General features: G+C 42.1%; 1 protein-coding gene across 1 annotated transcript in view; it reads right to left on the bottom strand.

Annotated features, from left to right (window-relative positions):
• LOC126419422 (uncharacterized) overlaps positions 1-23411 on the bottom strand; it is a 308724-nt gene that overhangs the window by 188216 nt on the left and 97097 nt on the right. The window contains exon 4 of the mRNA XM_050086609.1: positions 9651-9917. Coding sequence (XP_049942566.1) covers positions 9651-9917 — 267 coding nt within the window. The remainder of the gene's footprint in view (positions 1-9650; positions 9918-23411) is intronic.

Raw genomic sequence — 23411 nt, forward strand, 5'->3', positions numbered from 1 at the left:
TGTATATTGAGCAAGCAGTAAAGGAAACAAAAGAAAAATTCGGAGTAGGTATTAAAATCCATGGAGAAGAAATAAAAACTTTGAGGTTCGCCGATGACATTGTAATTCTGTCAGAGACAGCAAAGGACTTGGAAGAGCAGTTGAATGGAATGGACAGTGTCTTGAAAGGAGGATATAAGATGAACATCAACAAAAGCAAAACAAGGATAATGGAATGTAGACGAATTAAGTCGGGTGATGCTGAGGGAATTAGATTAGGAAATGAGACACTTAAAGTAGTAAAGTAGTTTTGCTATTTGGGGAGCGAAATAACTGATGATGGTCGAAGTAGAGGGGATATGAAATGTAGACTGGCAATGGCAAGGAAAGCGTTTCTGAAGAAGAGAAATTTGTTAACATCGAGTATAGATTTAAGTGTCAGGAAGTCATTTCTGAAAGTATTTGTATGGAGTGTAGCCATGTATGGAAGTGAAACATGGACGATAAATAGTTTGGACAAGAAGAGAATAGAAGCTTTCGAAATGTGGTGCTACAGAAGAATGCTGCAGATTAGATGGGTAGATCACATAACTAATGAGGAAGTATTGAATAGGATTGGGGAGAAGAGAAGTTTGTGGCACAACTTGACCAGAAGAAGGGATCGGTTGGTAGGACATGTTCTGAGGCATCAAGGGATCACCAATTTAGTATTGGAGGGCAGCGTGGAGGTTAAAATCGTAGAGGGAGACCAAGAGATGAATACACTAAACAGATTCAGAAGGATGTAGGTTGCAGTGGGTACTGGGAGATGAAGAAGCTTGCACAGGATAGAGTAGTATGGAGAGCTGCATCAAACCAGTCTCAGTACTGAAGACTACAACAACAACAACAGACTTTTTATGAAATTTTTTTATTACGAAAGCATTTTCAAAAATAGATCTAAGAAAATTTAAATTTGGCTTTTCAGTTAAAAACAAAAAAAAGATGTTTCACTGTTTTTGGATATTCAGCTCCTAAGGAAGAGGAACGGGGGATGAAAATAGTTACGGAAATATTACATTGCGCAATCATTTTTTAAGCTAAATATAGGAAAAAATTGTATTTAGCTACTCTTTTAGAAATAAAAGATACTTGTATCAATGTTTTTGGAAATTTAACCCCTGAGGGTTCATTGCGAAAGCATTTTTAAAGCTTCTCGGTTAGAGATGAAAAAATAAGTGTTCACTGTTTTTGGAAATTCAACGCCTGAGGGAGTGGAATGGGGTCAAGCTGACTGACCCATCATCTCTAAGCATAAACCACTGAGGATTCGAACGTAAAGACTGGAGAGCGTGTGGATATTGGACTGTAGTCGTCGTTTAAGAAGGGATTGTATGTAATATAGCGGTTGAAAGGCCTTTTGAAAATACGAGGCGTATTTAAGTAAGTACCGTTTTGAAATTAAAAAAAGACGTACTAAGATATCTCAATAATTTTATTTTTACATGAAAGCCTGTACCTTAATCTACGCACTGACGCCATTACAGTCTGACTCTTTCTTGTTTACGTTGTGTACTGAGTGTTTAAGATGCCTTCGATAATCGTGAGTCCCGCCGACTGTCAAGTACGGGCTGTTATAAGATTTCTTAGTGCTAAAGACCTAAAAGCGATCGATATTCATCGTGGGATCTGTGCAGTTTACGGAGGAAACATTATGTGATGGAATGGTAAGAAAGTGGGTGAGAGCATTTAAAGATGGCCGCACAAATGTGCATGATGAACAACGGAGTGGGCGTCCTTCGGTCGTTAATGAAAGTTTGGCGCAGGAAGTGAACAATAAGGTGAGAGAAAACAGACGCTTTACGATTTTCCCCTTGCGGGATGACTTTCCTCATGTTTCTCGTAGTGTTTTGTATGGTATTGTGACCGAGCACTTGAATTACCGAAAATTGTGGGCACATTGAGTACCGAAAATGTTGACGGACGTGCACAAAACCAGACGTTTAGACAGTGCATTGACTTTCCTTGAGCGTTACCACAACGACGGTGATGATTTCTTAAGCCAAATTGTTACGGGCGATGAAACATGGGTGGCCTACGTCACACCAGAAACAAAGCAACAGTCCATGTAAATTGAGGAAGGGCATCGTTTTGCTGCAAGACAATGCCCGTCCGCATGTGGCGAATCAGACAAAAGATCTCATCACATCTTGTCGATGGGAAACTCTAGATCATCCTCCGTACAGCCCCGATCTTGCGCGCAGTGACTACCATCTGTTCCTGCAGTTGAAGAAACACCTGGGCAGTCAGCGTCTTCAAGATGATGACGAAGTCAAAACAGTGGTGATGCAGTGGTTAACGAGTCAGGTGGCAGACTTCTATGAGGAGTATATTCAAAAACTGGTACAACGTTATGACAAGTGCCTCAATATTGACGGAAATTATGTAGAAATGTATATTAAGGTACAGGCTTTCATGTAAAAATAAAATTATTGAGATATCTTAGCACGTCTTTTTTAATTTCAAAACGGTACTTACTTCAAAAAAACACGCCTCGTACGTCGTTATTAAAGGAATTTTGAAGCTAGAACTATGAAAACTGGTATTTGGTTTCTCAGTCAGAACATACAAATATGTGTTTGAAGATTTTTGGAAATTCAGCTACTAAGGGGGTGAATTGGTGGGTGAAAACTTCTTTTGAAACTCAGTAATTGCTAAAGGAATTTTAAGGCTACATCTATGACAATTTGTGTTTGACTTCTCGCTTAGAAATAAAATGAATACGTGCTTCAGTGTTTCCGGAAATTCGACCACTAAGGGAGTTCAATAGAAGATGAAAATTTTTAAGAAAATATTTCGTTACAGTAAAAAAAATTTAAAGCTAAAGTTACGAAAATTGGTATTTCATTTCTCGATTAGATATATGGAAATATTTGGTAGAGGATGAAAATTACTGCGGAAATATCTCCACAAGAACGCAAAAGGCAGGTTTAACAAAAACTTTGGACTCCAGCTAGCAGAATCGCTTTTTGGTCAGAAGTACATTCGGAAAAGAACATTCTTATATGACCTTAATTAGCGTAAAAAGTTAAGAAGGTGTTGCAATTTGTGAAAAACATAAAAATTCGATTAAATGAAAACAAACAAATCTCTGCAGGCCATACAGTGTACGCGATCGAAGCAGTGGGCGCTAAGCGAGTTCTCAATAAAGGTGGGCGGCTGCCACCGAGGGCTTTGCCGAACTGGGGGGTCTTAGAGGGAGCAATGTAGCACTGCCCCGTGATCACATCACAGGAGCACAGAAAGTAGGAGGACCGTAAAAGAATAAACCCCCTTAGGTGCTTCGTATCACGTCCGAATTTCATCGAATGGTTTTGGACGGTCCCTGGTAGTTCCAACCTATTACGGGACAGCAAAAATTGCGGTCGCGCTGCGCTCCAAACTGGTGCAACGACATTCGATGGGGATGAAGCACCACATCGTCCTTAAGAGAAGGGCTGCCAACAGTGCCGCAGGTTCCTGTTGTTCATCGCACTGATAACTATCGTTGTCGCCGGCCGGTGTGGCCGTGCGGTTCTAGGCGCTTCAGTCTGGAATCGCGTGACCGCTACGGTCGCAGGTTCGAATCCTGCCTCGGGCATGGATGTGTGTGATGTCCTTAGGTTAGTTGGATTTAAGTAGTTCTAAGTTCTAGGGGACTGATGACCACAGATGTTAAGTTCCATAGTGCTCAGAGCCATTTGAACCATTTTTTGAACTGTCGTTTTCGGTTGCGAAATGTGTGTGAACCAACGCCCCAGGGAAAGGCGTGGTTTCATTGACATATAACCCGCGGCCTTTTCGTGGCGATTCTGAACGGCGGTGTGCCCGGAATGTTTTCCTCGGCCACTCAAAACAGAACCGCGTGATTTCAACAATGGGCGCCGCTGTTCTAACTTCTCTCGCAGAGGCGTCAAAAGAATGGGTGAAATCTGGGTAAGACGGGGTGTGACGACTATCCGATCGCGTGAGACGTTCTCGGTGGCGTTCGGCAGAATTGTGTGAAGTTTGCGCCATTGTGACGTCATTAGCCGAGCCAATCTTACTTGACGCGTGAACTTCAGAGCTGTGGGCCGATTTTCGTATTTGTCGACACCCTACTGTTTGGAGTGTCGACGAGCCCGAGGACGGCCTTACACTGTGCCACGGTTTACAACATTAAAGAGAACCGACTGAACCGTGTCGTTTGCAACTGTCCCTGTTTTTCCCTCGGTTTACTCCTGTTTGGAGTTTCCGCTCTTTACTAGAGGGCGTTGCGCTGTCTGCTGTGCGGAGGCAACACCACCTAGACTACAGGCCTGCGCACACACTTGTGACGTCACATACTGATGGCCGGGTCTGTATCGGAACGCTCCTCTTAAGCACTCTGCATCTATACGAACTTTACGAGTTTTAGAGCTGAGACCACATAGGGATTCTCGTGCTTTCCTCTCCTACGTGTCCTTGTAATGAAAGTATGGAAATTTATATGTCATTGGGTAAAGTAACTGAACAAACTGCCCTATGTTAGTTCAAGATGCAAAATTATTTTGACGATTTGCCTTAAATACGGGTTTCTAGGCTTGAATACAAACTGTTATTTTAAATTCTGTCTTTTACGTCAGGAGCTACGCTTACTTGCAGTAAAAAATCGGCAATATGCAACAACAAGCATCGGTTTCGGTTTTAAATAAAGCAACTGGAGCTCCTACAGAATTTAAGAACGTGTTGCCCTGGTTATTTTCGTAAATTTTCCTGTCCACTTCAAAATTTGCTGACCTCACACGAAACTCAAATCATTCGACGAAATGGATCACCTCCTGACATAATGTTTAATAAATCAAAAAACCAGAAAAAATATTTTATTTCCCTGTTCTCCAGAACTTTAGAACCTTAAACATGAAAAGATTGTTTCTCCTATATCCTTGATTGAAATTCGTGTCACAGAGTGCTATTAATTTAATCATAATGCACTTACCTCTAAATTCTGCTTTCTATACTGCTTAATCTGTCGAACACTGAATTCATTAAAGCAATTTTCTAAGGTAGTTTACTCAAATTGAAATTATTTCCGAATAGCTGTATATGTAAAACTGAACAAAATCATTCTGTAGATCTTCCAGATAAAAGTACTGGAAACTCAACAATCTGGTAGTAATGATAAGGAATAGTAAACATTTTCGAGTCACACTAATTAATGTAACTATTCTGTGTGACAATAGTTGCAAAAATGAGACACATTTCACAGCCAGCTTCGTATTAACCTCGCAGCAATGGTCCAGAATTAAGAAAGAAATGATACTGGTACATGATACAAAACTCCTTTTAAAAACGATTGGCAACTGTGTTACAATGGAAACAAATAACACGCTACAATTTTTTTGTTATTTACTTACCCTTGAATGATGCGTACACATAAATTCCTGTCTGGGAATAGCTGCAATACAGCGATTTCTCAACTTCACACATTTGGGAAATCGAAACATGTGCACTTTCATGCCTTTTCGGGATATATAATTTCCCTGGCAAAAGGGAACGCAGCACTTGTATCCCATACTTCGAAGAACTGTAGGCGAATACTGTATGAAATATATATCACTTTCAAGTGTCACACACTTTCAACACAACATACACGTCAACAGGACTGCCGACTGAAGATAAGATGGCCAACAGTTTGTGATGCCACGTGCCAATATGGCCGCTGTGCGTAGGCCTTGTATCTAGAAGGCTTTGGCGGAGGGCGGACAAGGCAGTTGAGACGAGTGTTTGCCCCTGGACGACCGTTCTGCAGCGGGACGCTCGGTCCCTCTATGCTAAGTCGGGATGGGCCCAAAAACCCGGGGCGTGAGGACATAAGAAGCCGTACAAGAGGCCGTAAATCTGCGGACAACGTTTGGTTTCCATTCTTTGGCTGGGGAAGCTATGAAGTCCGTCTGCGGCTGCCAATAACCTCCACAAGGTGGTGTCGTCACTGAAAGTAAGATTTTTCATCTAGTTAGTGCAACGGTCGTCTGCTGACGGGGCCAATCTCCCGGTGTTGTGGGAGCTATTGATAACTGTGTGGCAACGTTCCTCTGCTTTGAGTTTGAGATTGGAAATTGCCTTGCATGTGTGTTACTGCCCCCTTTCATGATCGTGCATTTGACGCCATGGTGTTTTAAGGCGCGCGTCGTAAAGAAACAAAAAAAAAAGAAGACAAATTTTTGGCTGTGGACCTTCTGCAAGCCGTTGTTTTCCCATGGACGGCATAGGTCACTGTTTGGATGAACACGTTGTAAAATGGTAAATAACCTTGCACTGTCTGGCGGAGAAATAGAGCCCATTTTATGGAGGTCTAAAATGCGAGATTATGTTAATACTCGCCAATGTCTGTTGTGTTTTAGTACGTAGACATATTTACCTTTAGTCGTTGTTATTGTGTATATATTCTTGTGTGAAGGAGTTTAGTCCCCGTGACATTTAAGTGCTCTATTTAATTATATTTAAGGAAGTGCTAGAGTTTCTAATTGGTAATCCGCCTAGCCACGACTGATGTCGGTTGCTCGGTCTGTCTTAAATGTTGGGCCCATTGGGTAGAGACCATTCCTGACTTGCTCACCTCAGTCCTGAATTCCCGTATTGATACCACGGCGGCAGTTTTGCCGCAATCTCATTTGCAGAAGTCATCATTTCTTATGAGCACAAATAAAGCTACCTTTGCCTCTATAATTTTCGTCCGCTGACCAGCAAGCTTTGGTTAATGACTAAAAATCGCCAACTGGTCTTCGTCCAACCTAGTGGCTTGGACGAGTTCCCTTTCCAGTTCGGGTAAACGTTTCCTCCTGGTGGAGCCATCCTCTTTCCCGAGCCACGCTGGGGTGAGAGTTGACCGAGTGTTTATTGCCGCTCAGTGTTCCAGGAGAATGAAATAAGAGGTTAATTATCTACTCCACTGTTATGTCCAAGAAAGGCGAATTAGAGTAGTTCTGGATAACCTAAGTATTGTACACTATTAAGATAGTTCTAGGTTTGGAGAAATTGCTGTTTGGTAAAATTTAGCCTTTCGGTAATCCGGCGTATTCCACGATCCAACACTGTTATAGAACTAAAAGATTTTGTTTTGATACATTTGCTGAGACGTGACTTAACTATTTACTATTGATAATTGCTTTTAATGAATCTTCTTTAATTTGTGGTTATGATTCTTAGTGGTGTAACATTTAACGTCACTTATTGACTTCATTCAGAGATTGAAAAGGTGATCCTTGCTCAAGTTTATGGGACTTTATAAATCATTGATCTTTATTGTTTATGGTCTTAAAAATGTTTGTTGTTGTGATCTTCAGTCCTGAAACTGGTTTGATGCAGCTCTCCATGCTACTCTATCCTGTGCAAGCTGCTTCATCTCCCAGTGCGTACTGCAGCCTACTTCCTTCTGAATCTGCTTAGTGTATTCATCTCTTGTTCTCCCTCTACGATTTTTACCCTCCACGCTGCCCTCCAATACTAAATTGGTGATCCCTCGATGTCTCAGAACATGTCCTACCAACCGATTCCTTCTTCTTGTCAAGTCACACAAACTCCTCTTCTCCCCAATTCTATTCAATACCTCCTCATTAGTTATGTGATCTACCCATCTAATCTTCAGCATTCTTCTGTAGCACCACATTTCGAAAGCTTCTATTCTCTTCTTGTCTAAACTATTCATCGTCCACGTTTCGCTTCCATACATGGCTACACTCCATACAAATACTTTCAGAAACGACTTACTGGCATTTAAATCTATACTTCATGTTAACAAATTTTTCTTCTTCAGAAACGCTTTCCTTGCCATTGCCAGTCTGCATTTTATATCTCCTCTACTTCGACCATCATCAGTTATTTTGCTCCCCAAATAGCAAAACTCCTTTACTACTTTAAGTGTCTCATTTCCTAATCTAATTCCCTCAGCATCATCAGACTTAATTCGATTACATTCCATTATTCTCGTTTTGCTTTTGTTGATGTTCATCTTATACCCTCCTTTCAAGACACTGTCCATCCCATTCAACTGCTCTTCCAAGTCCTTTGCTGTCTCTGACAGAATTACAATGTCACCGGCGATCCTCAAAGTTTTTATTTCTTCTCCATGAATTTTAATACCTACTCCGAATTTTTCTTTTGTTTCCTTTACTGCTTGCTCATTATACAGATTAAATAACATCGGGGAGAGGCTACAATCCTGTCTCACTCCATTTCCAACCGCTGCTTCCATTTCATGCCCCTCGACTCTTATAACTGCCATCTGGTTTCTGTACAAATTGTAAATAGCCTGTCGCTCCCTGTATTTTACCTCTGCCACCTTCAGAATTTGAAAGAGTATTCCAGTCAACATTATCAAAAGCTTTCTCTAAGTCTACAAATGCTAGAAACGTAGGTTTGTCTATTCTTAGTCTAGCTTCTAAGATAAGTCGTAGGGTCAGTATTGCCTCACGTGTTCCAATATTTCTACGGAATCGAAACTGATCTTCCCCGAGGTCGTCTTCTACCAGTTTTTAAATTCGTCTGTAAAGAATTCGCGTTAGTATTTTGCAACCGTGACTTATTAAACTGGTAGTTTGGTAATTTTCACATCTGTCAACACCCGCTTTCTTTGGGATTGGAATTATAAAATATTTGTTACAAAGGAATAATTTTAGATTCCTATTGTTTATTAAGTAATTCTTAAGTTATGTAGCAGATATTACGAGTGCAAATATTCTCTCACTGTTACACTTGCTTGTTCAGTGGTTTACACTGAAGTGTGTGACAATAAATGCAAAATGCAAAGTGAAGCGTTGGGGCGAATTAATCCTTTCCCTTACTATTACCGTTAAAGATAACTGATTTTGTCCCTTGTTATTGAAGCTGGTTGGGAGAACAGTTTACTGATTGACTAAGCGTATATAACCGACCTTCAAACTTAATGAAATTAGAATTAAATTAATACTGTCAGCTGCTCACGGGCGTTGATATCAACGGGGACCAGTGAAAATGTGACTCGAACCCGGGATCTCCTACTTACATGGCAGACGCTCTATCCATCTGAGCCACCGCGGGCACTGAGGATAGTGCGACTGCAGGGACTATCGCCCGCACGCCTCGCGCGAGACTCACATTCTCACGTTGTATAGCCACACACTACGTGCGTAGTGTCCCATGCCAACACACTCATTACTTGTGGAAGACATTCTTTCCAAGCCCCGTAACAGCTCGGGGAAGATGTGTGCAAACAGCGCAGAAGAAGAGGGTCATGGCCGGTATTGCCACAACTATATATTTATATGGATATGGTGTCTGTTCTTACGGACATGTCGCCGGCCGGAGTGGCCGAGCGGTTAAAGGCGCTACAGTCTGGAACCGCACGACCGCTACGGTCGCAGCTTCGAATCCTGCCTCGGGCATGGCTGTGTGTGATGTCCTTAGGTTAGTTAGGTTTAAGTAGTTATAAGTTCTAGGGGACTTATGACCACAGCAGTTGAGTCCCATAGTGCTCAGACCCATTTGATTTGAACGGACATGTCCGAAAGAACAGACACCATATCCATATAGGTGTATAATTCAAACTTAATCGTCGCAATCGGTTGGAATTATGTATGAAAAAGTGATCCTTTAACTCTGCTGTGCAGCGCAGTTTTAGACCACTGCACACGCCCTCTCTAGTGGTCGGTACATACCTGCAGCGTGGGCCGCCAGAAGCCGATATCCGGGTCCCTGTCCCACTCCTCGTCCGAGACTTGGACGCAGCGGCCGTCGCCATCGGGGTCGTAGGCCTGGTAGTCCTTGCAGCACTTGCGCACGCAGGGAGCCGCCCCCGCGCAGACACAGGCGAAGGCGACGTGCAGGACCCTGCCGCCCACGCGCACGCCGTCCACGCAGAAGGAGGTCGCCGGCACCAGCGCGCCCTCTGGGGCCGTGTCCAGGACCAGCACCTGCAGCTCCACCTGTGCAACGCACACTTCTTTTGCAAAAATGGTTCAAATGGCTCCGAGCACTATGCGACTTAACATCCGAGGTCATCAGTCCCCTAGAACATGGAACTACTTAAACCTAACTAACCTAAGGACATCACACACATCCATGCCCGAGGCACGATTCTAACCTACGACCGTAGCGGTCGCGCGGTTCCAGACTGTAGCGCCTAGAACCGCTCGGCCACTCCGGCCGGTACTCCTTTTGCAGCGGAAATCATCTTGCACGAGGTGCCTTAGAGAAATCTGGCCGAATTTTTGGTAACTGTGAATTTTATTATTTTTCTAATGATTAAATGCCGTGAAGTGAAATGAATCAAACAACTTAAAGCCGTGTTGACTGTTAAACGATTGCGATTGTTTCAAAAATATTAAAACGTTTTACAGATAGCGCTGCGAGTCACAAAATTTGTTGAATGAGATTTTCACTCTGCAGCGCAGTGTACGCTGATATGAAACTTCCTGGCAGATTAAAACTGTGTGCCCGACAGAGTCTCGAACTCGGGACCTTTGCCTTTCGCGCGCAAGTGCTCTAGCATCTGAGCTACCCAAGCACGGTTCACGGCCCCTCCTTACAGCTTTACTTCTGCCAGTACCTCGTTTCCCACCTTCCAAACTTTACAGTAGCTCTCCTGGTCTGGTCTGTGTCCTGGTTCGCAGGAGAGCCTCTGTAAAGTCTGGAAGGTAGGAGACGAGGTACTGGCAGAAATAAAGCTGAAAGGAGGGGCTGTGAGTCGTGCTTGGGTAGCTCAGATGGTAGAGCACTTGCCCGCGAAAGGCAAAGGTCCCGAGTTCGAGTATCGGTCCTGCACACAGTTTTAATCTGCCAGGAAGTTTCACAAAATTTGTTGACTACCTAAAATATTTAATGAAGCAAACTGTTCCCCCACGTACCTCATCCTAGCGACCTGTTAGACTCATGTCACTTTTCTTCAAAATCTTTGAAATCTATTAGCTCCTTGCAGTCCACCGAAATCTTCCCAGCACACAAAGTGGCTTTCGTCCCAACTATACCACCGACATCCAAGTTCTTTACCTTACGTACCTTTTCATCAACTAAATAAACGGAAATGAGCCATATTTGTGTCTTTTCATATACAAAAAGCATTCGAGACTGCTCTTAAAATTACAAACTTACGCACTCCCAGTTAGCTGTGTCCATCTTATAGTATCCTTCCTGTACTACCGTCTTGTCACAACATTTGGTCCCACATATTTCACGAGAACAGATGTGCCTCGAGGCTCCGTATTTTCACCCTTCTTTTACATCCTGTAAACTAAAGACATTCTCCATCCGCCATCCCCAACTTACCTCCTGCAATTTTCTGACGATACCGCCTACCTAGCCCCTCACTGCATCTTTCAGATCCCTCGTCCATGTTTCCATCTCTCGATCTAAACCAACCAATCCCTCTGACTAACACAATACAGTATAAGGGCGATCAAAAAGTTTTTATTCGAAGGCCACACTAACCCCTTACCTATGTGTAGGTGCTCATACACCATCAATCCGAGTCCTACTGGGTTACAAACAAGTGGCAGCAATACTCTCAAATGCAAACTTCTTGATCGTCCCATATATTTAGGACTACCCTTCGACAGAAAACTAACATGCAATGCACACCTCCTTACCGTCTGACACAGAGCCTCAAACCGACTAAAACTACTAAAACTACTAACACGTCATACTGCAGTCTACATTCTTCTACCATTATCGTCACCTATAACCCATCATCCATGCCATTCTTACCTACGTCAACGTTTCCAGGATCTTGCTTCCCCCAAATTCTACAGAACCTTGAAATCATGGAAAGATGTGGTCTCCACCTCGGCTTGAGAACTTCCATACCTTCGCCAATTTGCATCCTGTACCAACTCATTTACTTTCTACACATTCTTCTCTTCCTAGAACACATTCGGTTCCGACGCATTAGTCGCAAAATCTAATCCTGGCACCCAATGTTCCACTTGCTAATCACTAATCCAGGTACCCACCTTCCAGGCGCCTCTCCCAATGGCATTTCAACCAGCTTCCACTCTCCAACAATAAACTGTAGTCACAACGCTCCGCCTTACACCTTGCTTCCAGTTTGTCCTTACCCATTGCTCCACTTTACTGACTTTTAGACACTACCTGCGGATCTACATGGTCCCTTAGTCATACTCATAATGAACATCATCTTTTTCACGTCTCACCAGCGTCACCATACACCAAGGCATCATTCACATTACCATCAGTGACTATGCATTTTAGCTATATTACGAAATCGTCAAACAAGTTTTAGAAATCATCGATGTTTTTCGCCTGTGTATTTTTAAGTCGTTTATTGTCGTCTGTCCTTCTGTAAAAATCGTACATATTGTCCATCAATGCGTTTTAAAAAAATCATCTATTATTGTCATTTTTTTGTATAATTTAACCATCTTTTAGATATATGTAAACTCTGGCTGAAGACCTATTTGTATGTGACCGCCCACTTTCTGGAGAATTGAAAAAACAAACAAGAACCAAAATAAAAAAGCAATACTTTTCGAGGTATGAACCTCACCTTCAGGCTACAGCGCCTACAGAAAAACATTTAACTAAAGTACACGTAGATGTCAAACGTGTACTGCATAGTCGTGACATGACCTTTGGTCATCCTATGGAGAAAGAAAAGGATAACCTAATATGTTTATACGTTGGTCTGCAGCTGACATAATTTTTTTAAAAAAATAATCACTCACATTGTTTTATGAAATGACTGTCTTCCCGTAGTGTGTTCGATTACGTCCACTGTGATGGCTCCTTGGATCTTGTTGACCATTGTCCACGAACTTGCAAAGAAAACTTCAAACATGATATCACAAACACCTCTCCTATGCAACAGAAACAGGATTGCGATCAAAATAATGCTTGTTTCGATTTAACTATCGATAAGTCGATGCTGATGTCAGTTACTTGCAATGTCTTCTAAACACGTGCCTTTATTTACATACACGTTACGAGAGGTACTGCGGCTGTATCACTGCTGTGCTCCTCTCAAAGATATACTTTGACTGAAGCACCAGACTGAGGGCATATTGGATTTCTCCCAATACTCTAGCACACTGAGGATCTCTCGAAAAGGTACAGTCTATTGATATTAAGTGTCAGATAATACATTACCGGCGTGTAAAGGTTTCGGAAGGCATGAAACAGAAAAAAGTTCAAAGTTGTAAGCCATCACAGTGATATAATGGGAACTTACTATGTTGGGGTTGAAAACGTGCAATTTCAAATACGACAATTTTTCTTCATGTGCTGTCATTGAAAAAAGTTTTATTGTTCACCTTCACGTTCCTGAGAGCTTCTGGGTCTTGTTATTTCAATAATTTACAAATTAAGCACGAAAAACGGAAATGCGAGTGAATATTCTAAACACGTTGAATATCTCGTAAAAACAAACTGCCACTCATTGTCAGCACGAAAAACAAAACGGACTGACACTTGTGAGAAAGAATTAACGGGTGACTTAGTCACACTGTCAACCGCCTATAAAGTATAAAAGAAAATTTGCGAGCTAGTTATTTTGGCAGTTTTCGTTTCCAAACAGAAACGTCTTCAAACAAAGCAAACACGCAGTCGAAATATATTCTGGTACTGGTGCAGGCATATTCCTGATGGTACTTTTTGTCGTTGTTTCAGTAACTTTCAAGAGCAAAGGAAGAGTTTACTTTCTTGACAGTGCATTGTGATTTTCTGCACAAATCAGAACATACTGCACACAACCAGCACATTTATTTAGCAGTGGAGGAGCTGCTCCTTAAGAATTTCTGTGATACATACCACTATGCAAAAAACTAGTAAGCAGCTGACAGGTTCTCACTTTCAAAGAAAGAAAATACAGCAGTAGCTGTAATTTTTAGCATAAATTAGAACATACTTCACACAACCGGCACATTTATTTAGCATTGGGGGAGACTCTTAACGAGAATGAAGTGGGCAGCTTCTCACTGGCATAGAAAGAAAAGACAGTAATAGTTTCCAAATTTGCAGTGTTGGAAGCAGCTGAATATATATAGAGCTTCTGCTTTAATTCAGCCGATGGAATGGCTGCAGAAATCACGACGATATTTTGACAACAGAGACATCTATCTATGCTTTTGAGAAAGCCAAAGGATATCTTTGAAAGAAGTGCAGCCACAGTACCTCTCTTGAAGTATGTACAATTAAAGGCACGTCGTATAAACATCTTGCTGTCTTATCTCTGATGTTGGTCGACGAACTATATTACGTTGACAATTTGGTATGAAAATAACAGTCTAGGAGTTATTATGAAGAATTACAAATATATCTCTGGAATACATTTATAAATATTCTTAATTTTTATGTTTTTTTCTACTTTAGCGGAAATGAATTGAAACTGTTGAATGTGAGTTTCTGAACTTTGTAATTTCATTTAGGATCTCATTTTTTCACGTGTGACCATAGATGAGTATTACAATTTCCTTCAAGAAGTTTATTTCTCATCTTTTCTCTAAAGTATGTAGTACTTAAGAGCGCTCTATACTGCAACAGTGTCCTGTTTCGTCTATGGGCTTTGCTATAGTTCATGAAGTCTGAAAAAGTCAATGTATTCTTTAAAACGTGTTTTAAGAGTTCTATCTGTTTGCCAACGAAATATTTAGTCAGTTTCTCAGATGATGGTGAGATATCATGCACCAGTTTTTTCCTTGTGAAAAGCGACCTTGATATATGTATTTTTAAACAGCTTAACTATTTTGTGTGAAATGACTCCTGAATAAGGTATATTTAAATACGTGGTTTTTTGTATGTTGTTGTGGATAGTGGCTGTGTTAATTTGTATAACTTAGTTCCTGTTATGAGTTGTAAGAGTGGATATATTTCACGTTTATGATAACCACAGTTATGTGTTCTTTTTTGTATCATATTCGGCGCCGCTAATTGGAAATTTCTGTGCTCTGCATAAGACGGCTCCGAATTCAACTTGTTTGTTGGTTTTCTGTGTACATTAATGTTCACGGTGTGGTTTGTATTAGGCATTGCCACGTCTGAAATTTATGTTTTTTAAAATTTTTCTGATGTTCTGTGGTGAAGTGGATGTTTTTGTGTAAATTATTAAGTCTACCTGACAAAGTTGCTTCTTCAGTTTGATTATATACCATGAACACGACATTAATATATCTAGGAGATATCTTAACGTAATACTGTCATTTTAATATCAAATTTTCGAAATCTATCGTATTGTAATACAGTTCGTCGACCAACATGGGAGATAAGATAGCAATATGTGCAGAAGACCATTGCAAGTGACAGAGAACAGCAGGATCGACATATAAATGTTTAAACTGAGAAAAGCTTGGCTTTGACCGCCATCTTGTTTCTGCTGTAAAGGAGAACGGTCTGTGTTGTCATGTTTTAATTTTTCTTTGTTAATTCATGAACAATGGTTAACAATTTCCAAGGAGCCATAAGAGTGGAGATAACTGAACACACTACAAAAAGACAAGCATTTCTTATAAACAGTATTGGTGATTGTTTTTTAAAAAAATTATGTGAACAGCAGCCCAACAAACTAACGTATTAAGTTGCCATTCTTTTTCTGCACAGGACGATGAAGGCACATCCCAAGTCTGTGCAGAATAACGTCTACGTGTATTTATGTTAAATGCTTTGGTATTGCCATTATAGCCTAAAGATCAAATTTGTACCTCGAAACATATTGCTTCATTAAATTCTTTAAATGGTCAGCAAATTCTGTGATGGTAGCAGAATCTGAAATATCTTTACGTACTTCATGAAAAGAACAAATATGCACTGTATGAAATGTTATAAGTGCAAGTCATTAGAAACGCCGAACCTGCTTTGTAATAAAGCTATAGTCAGTGCCTAAAATCTGTGCCACACTGGATCTCGAACGCAGGTTTTGTGCTTATTGGAGGCAGTCACCTTCATCGTTATTCTGTGTGAGCACTCCTCCAGACCTGGTTCAACCTTTCATTGTCACTCAAGTTTTCCATTCATTTCACTTTAATATATTTCATTCATATCATTTATATGCATCCCTTGTGGCAGCATAAGCCACGGCAGTCCACAGAGTCCATTCCACTAATGGCGCTATTGTCCCGTAGCCTGCAGAAGAATTTCTGGTCGTAGTTTGGAAATCTTAAATGCAAACTTCAGAGTTAATGAAACATCGAGTCAGTCTTGAAGGTGTGCTCAGATAGCCTAACGGTAAGGCCACAATTACTAGAATACATAGCAGGGGCGACGGGGCGCGTGCGCAGCAGAAAGCTGCGATGCTGGCGTCAAAGCCGACTCTTCCAACGCTCAGCAGCCCGCCACTGCCCTAACCTGTTGTATGGTCTCTGCGCTTTAGACTGAATACAGCGTTGTTTACACGAGTGTAAGCTCTTTTCAGTGACTGACGAATATGTGCGGTGTTTCACTGTATTTATCAATATAGGAGTGGTTCTGAGAGTGTGTTCTTATCTACATCTACATTTATACTCCGCAATCCACCCAACGGTGTGCGGCGGAGGGCACTTTACATGACACTGTCATTACCTCCCTTTCCTGTTCCAGTTGCATATGGTTCGCGGGAAGAACGTCTGCCGGAAAGCCTCCGTGCGCGCTCGAATCTCTCTAATTTTACATTCGTGATCTCCTCGGGAGGTATAAGTAGGGGGAAGCAATATATTCGATACCTCATCCAGAAACGCACCCTCTCGAAACCTGGACAGCAAGCTACACCGCAATGCAGAGCGCCTCTCTTGCAGAGTCTGCCACTTGAGTTTGCTAAACATCTCCGTAACGCTATCACGCTTACCAAATAACCCTGTGACGAAACGCGCCGCTCTTCTTTGGATCTTCTCTATCTCCTCTGTCAACCCGACCGGGTACGCATCCCACACTGATGAGCAATACTCAAGTATAGGTCGAACGAGTGTTTTGTAAGCCACCTCCTTTGTTGATTGACTACATTTTCTAAGAACTCTCCCAATGAATCTCAACCTGGCACCCACCTTATCAACAATTAATTGTATATGATCATTCCACTTCAAATCGTTCCTTACGCATACTCCCAGATATTTTACAGAAGTAATTGCTACCAGTGTTTGTTCCGCTATCATATAATCATACAACAAAGGCTCCTTCTTTCTATGTATTCGCAATACATTACATTTGTCTATGTTAAGTGTCAGTTGCCACTCCCTGCACCAAGTACCTATCCGCTGCAGATCTTCCTGCATTTCACTGCAATTTTCTAATGCTGCAACTTCTCTGTATGATACAGCATCATGCGCGAAAAGCCGCATGGAACTTCCGACACTATCTACTAGGTCATATATATATGCTGTATTATATGATTTGTTTTATTGTATTATATTATTTGTTTTCAGTGAAAAATCATGATTTGCTTTCTGATCGCGAGATGTACTAACAGCTGTAGAAAAAGGAAATAAAGTTAAGAATCAAGATTCATGAATTTCCTAAGAACAATGAAACGCAAAATATCGATATATTCTCGTACACTTGCTGAATCATCTTCGGTTGCTAATGTTTCTGTGTGCTCTATGAATTTTGCTGATTCGGGCTATGAAAGGGACTTTGAATCTTCCTCCAAAATGCAAGAATAAGGCTTATACTGTTTCAGATCTGCATCTTCCATTCTCGAGATTTGATTTACGGGTTCGTAATGAAGGAAAACTTGAACACAAAAATAGGTTTACGATAAAGAAGTACAGCAGATTTTACGCTAAAATACGTTACGAACTAACGAACAAAACTACTAGTAGAGAAAACAATAACTATCCTGTAAATGGGACTGTTCATATTTTTGCCAACTATCGGAAATTATAGAAAAACAAATGAAATAACTTAGGCAAAAGAATACAGAATTTCAGGATCATCTCTTTAGATGTCAAAATGGTGTTCAGCGTTCTTTTTCTGACAGTCAGCAATTAGTATTGACATGATTTGGGCCTTTGTACTAGGATTTCAATATACAAAAAATAGGCTGATTAAATTTTAGAAAACAATCGTGCTTAGTTTGCATTCATCGCGAATCTCTCGCTCAGCACGAAGTCCCAAATGACTGAAAAAAAACAAGCATAGGTGACTCCTGTATATATCGTCTGAACCATGGAAGAGGGCAACAGACGGATTACATATCCCTAGATTTCCAGGAAACTGATGAGTCCTATAATGTTCAAATACAAGATGCGACGTTCCATAGTAACACGAAGTGGAATGAACACTTTAAGAGTACTAGCAGGGAAGGAGAACGGTCGACTAAGATTTATTGGGAGATCTGTAGGAAAGTGTAACGCATATATAAAGTGGATGGCGTATAGGACTCTACTGCAACCAATCTAGTTTTTCGGATTTGAATCAAGACTGATTAAAGGAAGACGTCGTAGCGATTCACAGGAATGCTGCCGTATTTGTTACCGCTAGGTCCAATCGACACACAAATGTTACAGAGATGCTTCCTGAACTTCCCTCTGAAGCAAAGACGGTGCTTTTTCGTGAAACGCTACTGAGCAAATTTGCAGAGCCTGCATTTGGAGCTTACTGCAAAATGATTTTACATGGTTGTTGTAATGATTGAAGTGATTTCATAAATTCACTATAGTTACATTAATTGACGTGTTGTCACAAAACTCAGCACTCATACAGAAAAACTCAAAAAGTTTTCTATCGTTGCAGTTGCACCTCAAATTTCTGTATGAGAGCGCAGCAGTGAGCAATTAGGCAAGATGGCGACAGGTGCCGACAAAGCGTATGCTGTGCTTGAAATGGATTCACGTCTGTCGTGTTATCGCGCAATAGGGGTGAGAGTGTCACTGATATGATACGCGAGTTGGGGTGGCAGTCACTGAATCAAAGGCGGTTTTCATTACAGCGAGATATATTTACGAAATTTCAATCACCAACTTTCTCTTCCGAATGCGTAAATATTTTGTTGACGCCCACCTACGTAGGGAGAAATGATCATGATAATAAATAAGAGAAACCAGAGCTCGAAGGGAAAGATTTAGGTGTTCCTTTTTCCCACGTGCCATTCGGGAGAGGAATGGTAGAGAAGTAGTATGAAGATGGTTCGATGAACCCTCTGCCAGGCACTTAAGTGTGAATTGCAGAGTAAACATGTAGATGTAGATGTAGATGTAGATGTCTGCCGTAACAGTGTAACGACATTCCAGAACGAAGTTCAGCAAAGATCTACCAAATGCCAACTCCATTTCGCGATAGTATGCGCAGTTTAAAGCTTCAGGATGCCTCTTCAAGGGGAAGCCAACGGGTCGACCAGCTGTGGGCGAAGAAACGGTTGACTGCGTGCGAGCGAGTTTCGCACTTAGCTACAGAATTCGACGTACAGAGCAAGTAGAGAGTTGAACATACCACAGCTGATCATTTGGAATATCTTCAGGAAACGATTCCTGTAGACTTATCGCTTGCAATTGCTACAAGCATTGACTCCTGATGACAAAGTCAGACACTGAATTTTCGGCACAGTTGCAGTAGTTTACGGAAGGGAATGGCTTTTGTGAGAAACTCATATTCAGTGATCAGGCAACATTTTTGGTGTATAGTATACTGAACAGGCGCAAGGTATGAATTTTGGGGACAGAGACTACCTACACTATCGTGGAGCACATCTGGGATTCACCAAAAGTTAATGTGTTCTGTGTAGTCTCACGGTTTGAAGTTTACCGCCCCTTCTTCTTCTGCGAAAAGACCGTTACAGGGCGCCTTATCTGGACATGCTGGAAAACTGGCTCATGCAACAACAGGAGGCCGACAGTGTGCGTCTCATCTACCAACAGGACGGTGCTCCAACGCACTTCCATCATGGCATTCGTGAATTCTTCAACAGGAAATTGAGAAACCGATGGGTGAGTCATGGTGGCGGTAGTCAGCAATTTATGTTGCTTACTCGCTCTCTCGACGTAACCCCACGCAATTTTTTGTTTGGGATTATGTGAAAGATTGTGTTTACGTCCCCTGTACCAACAAACCTACAAGAACTGCGAGCTCGCAGTAACAGTATTTTTGAACAGATTGATAGGGGCACGCTGCGCCGAACGTGGAAAGAACTAGATAACAGACTTGATGTCTGCAGAATAAGTAGGGGAGCACATATGGACCACTTGTATTACGTGAGAAAGCTTTTCAAGTTTTTCTATGTGTGTGCAAAGTTCTGTGACAATATGTCAAATAATACAGCTCCAACAAATCTATGAAATCGCTTTAATCATTTATAAAGACCTTGCACTGACGCCAACGTAGATTTCACTAAGAACCCTGAAAATAATATAAGAGAAAGAGCTCGTAAGGAGACATATAGACAGTCGCTTTTCTCTCGCCCCACTTTCTAGTGGAATAAGAATGCAAATGACCAGTAGTGATACAAGGTACGCTTCTACATACAATATAGAGTGGGTTGCAGAGTATGTATGTAGATATAGATGTAGATCTTTCAGATATATCTTAAACAAAGTTTTATATGGAGAAAAACTTTTAACTAAATACAAATTTATTTGTTTTTTATGAAACAGATGGTCACTGATATCTTAAAACCAGGTAAACCCAACAACAAAACTGAAAGTTATCGTCCTACTGTCATTCTGGCTCTCTCTTTCCAACCATTAATCCCGACTTGTGGGGTCTGCTGGGTAATCGGATGCAACACGTTTATTTTTAAGGGGTGGCCGGATGCCCTTCCTGTCGCCACACCATACCCCCCAGGAAGGAATTAGTGTACTCCAACTCTCTGTGTCGAGTGAATCCGTGGGACACTCCGAACGTGTTCAGATGTCTGCGATCTGTGTAACTGAGGTGGAACGTGGGGACCAGCCCGGAATTTACCTATCGGGATGTGGAAAACCGCCTAAAAACCGCATCCAGGCTGGCTGCCACACCGGCCCTCGTCGTTAATCCGCCAGGCGGATTCGATTCGGGGCCGACGCGCCTACTCGAGTCCAGGAAGCAGCGCGTCAGCGCTCTCGGCGACCCTGGCGGGTCCTCCTGCCATTCTGTCTAAGATGTAAAAACTACTTGACAAGCTGCTTTATAACAGGATACGTATCGAAATACTCGGAAAGATTCCTATTGAACAGGCCGGATTCCGACCAAGCCACAGCTGTGTGGATGACTTCCTTTCACTGACAACTTACACAAAGCTGGGTTTCAGAAACAACTAAATACCTCTGCTGTGTTTATTGATGTGACAGCACTTATGATAGCGTGTGAAGGCAGTATGTTGTCTATCAGCCGCTCAATATAATACTCTGCAGAAGAACAACACAAATTCTTAACAATATGCTGCCTGAAAGACTACTTCAGGTAATTATAGGACATACCGCCAAGACCCTCAACAGTGGCCAACCTCAAGGCTTACTCCTAGCCCCGCTGAATTTAGGTTGTATGTTGCAGACATGCGAGCCACTCAGTCCGGGATGTTTTCTTATGCTAATGACTGGGCGACAGCAACACAGCACCGAAGATATATTAACAAAAGTCCCAAGCAGAATGGGACAATATTTTCGTTAAATAGGGACTTGAAACGAATCGACTTGCTTTCATTACTCTAGCCATCCGATAAATGTACATATTTTTCGAGGTTAACCGCCTGGCCCATAAAAAGTATCCACAGTACCTTGTAGTTATACTTGGCAGAACGGTGTCATTTACACAACATCTAAGAAAGACTGCAGCTAAACTGACGACAAGTAATATTATTCTCCAAAAATTGGGTTGTACAACATGGGATTCTGAAACTCCGAGCTTACGAGCATCTGCCCTCGGTCTTGCCTACTCAGCGACAGAATACTGCAGCCCTGTCTGAATAAACAGCAGCCACAGGAAACTGGTGGATACGTAACTAAATCAAACAATGCGGACTGTTGCTACCACAAGCAAATCTACTCCAGTACGCTGGAGACCTGTGCTGGGCCGGATTCCACAAACTGCCCTGAGAAAAAAGAATAAACTTCTAAGGAAATATAAGAAAAGCTGCAACAACCAGCAGCCACTAATTCATAAGGACACACCTGCTATCCCAATCAACAGATTTCGCTATAGACTTTCCCCACTCAGAGCAGCTACCAACGTGGAGAACTTTGACTTCAATCTCCACGAAGCTTGGGGAGAAGGATGGTGTAATAAGAACCCACCAAACCTCCAGAGCTGTCTCCGAGCCAATAACAAAGCTTGTGAACCTGGTCTTCCTGGAGGATGTGGAGTACACTTAACAGGATCTGGACGAACCATAGGAGATGCAGTGACCCACTGTGCAGATGGAAAAAGATTGCCGGTGTGCAGTGCACCAGTGGCTTTCCAAGACAGGCTTTCAGACATATTGTTGAGGAATGCTTTCAAAATTCGTACTCCGGCAACTCCTCCGACGCCTTGGACGTTACAGCAGATGTGCTAACTTATATAAATAACACGTCTCTAAATTTGTTAAGTATGAACATATTCTACTCTGAAGAGCCAAAGAAACTGGTACACCTGCCTAATATCGAGAAGGGCCTCCGCGAGACCGCAGAAGTGCCGCAACACGACGTGGCATGGACTCGACTTTTGTCTGAAGTAGTGCTGGAGGGAATTAAAACCATGAATCATGCAGTGGCGTCCATAAATTCGTAAGACTACGAGAGGTTGGAGATCTCCTCTGAACAGCACGTTGCAAGGCATCCCACTTATGCTCCATAATGTTCGTGTCTGGGGAGTTTGCTGGCCAGCAGAAGTGTTTAAACGCAGAAGAGTGTTCCTGGAACCACTCTGTAGCAATTGTGGACGTGTCGCATCGTCCTGCTGGAACTGACCAAGTACGTCGGAATGCACAGTGGACATGATTGGATGCAGTTGACCAGACAGGATGCTTACGTACGTGTCACCTGTTAGAGTCGCCTATAGACATATCTGGGATCACATATCACTCCAACTGCACACGCCCCACACCACTACAGAGCCTCCATCAGCTTGAACAGTCTCCTGCTGACATGCAGAGTTCATGGATTCACGAGGTTGTCTCCACACCCGTACACGTCCATCCACTCGATACAATTTGAAACGAGACTCGTTCGACCAGGCAACATATTTCCAGCCATCAACAGTCCAATGTCAATGTTGACCGGTCCCAGGCAAGGTGAAAGCTTTGTGTCGTGCAGTCATCAAGAGTACAAGAGTGGGCCTTCTGCTCCGAAAGCCCATATCGATGATGTTTCTTTGAATGATCCACACACTAACAATTGTTGATGGCCCAGCATTGAAATCTGCAGCAACTTGCGGAAGGGTTCCACGTTGAACGATTCTCTTGAGTCGTCGTTGCCCTCGTTCTTGCAGGATCTTTTCCCGGTAGCAGCAATGTCGGAAATTTAATGCTTTATCCGATTCCTGATATTCACGGTACACTCATGAAATGGTCGCGGGGGAAAATCGCCTCTTTATCGCTGCCTCAGAGATTCTGTGTC

This window comes from Schistocerca serialis, chromosome 9 (assembly GCF_023864345.2).
Source record: "Schistocerca serialis cubense isolate TAMUIC-IGC-003099 chromosome 9, iqSchSeri2.2, whole genome shotgun sequence".
In the NCBI taxonomy this organism is placed as follows: domain Eukaryota; kingdom Metazoa; phylum Arthropoda; class Insecta; order Orthoptera; family Acrididae; genus Schistocerca; species Schistocerca serialis.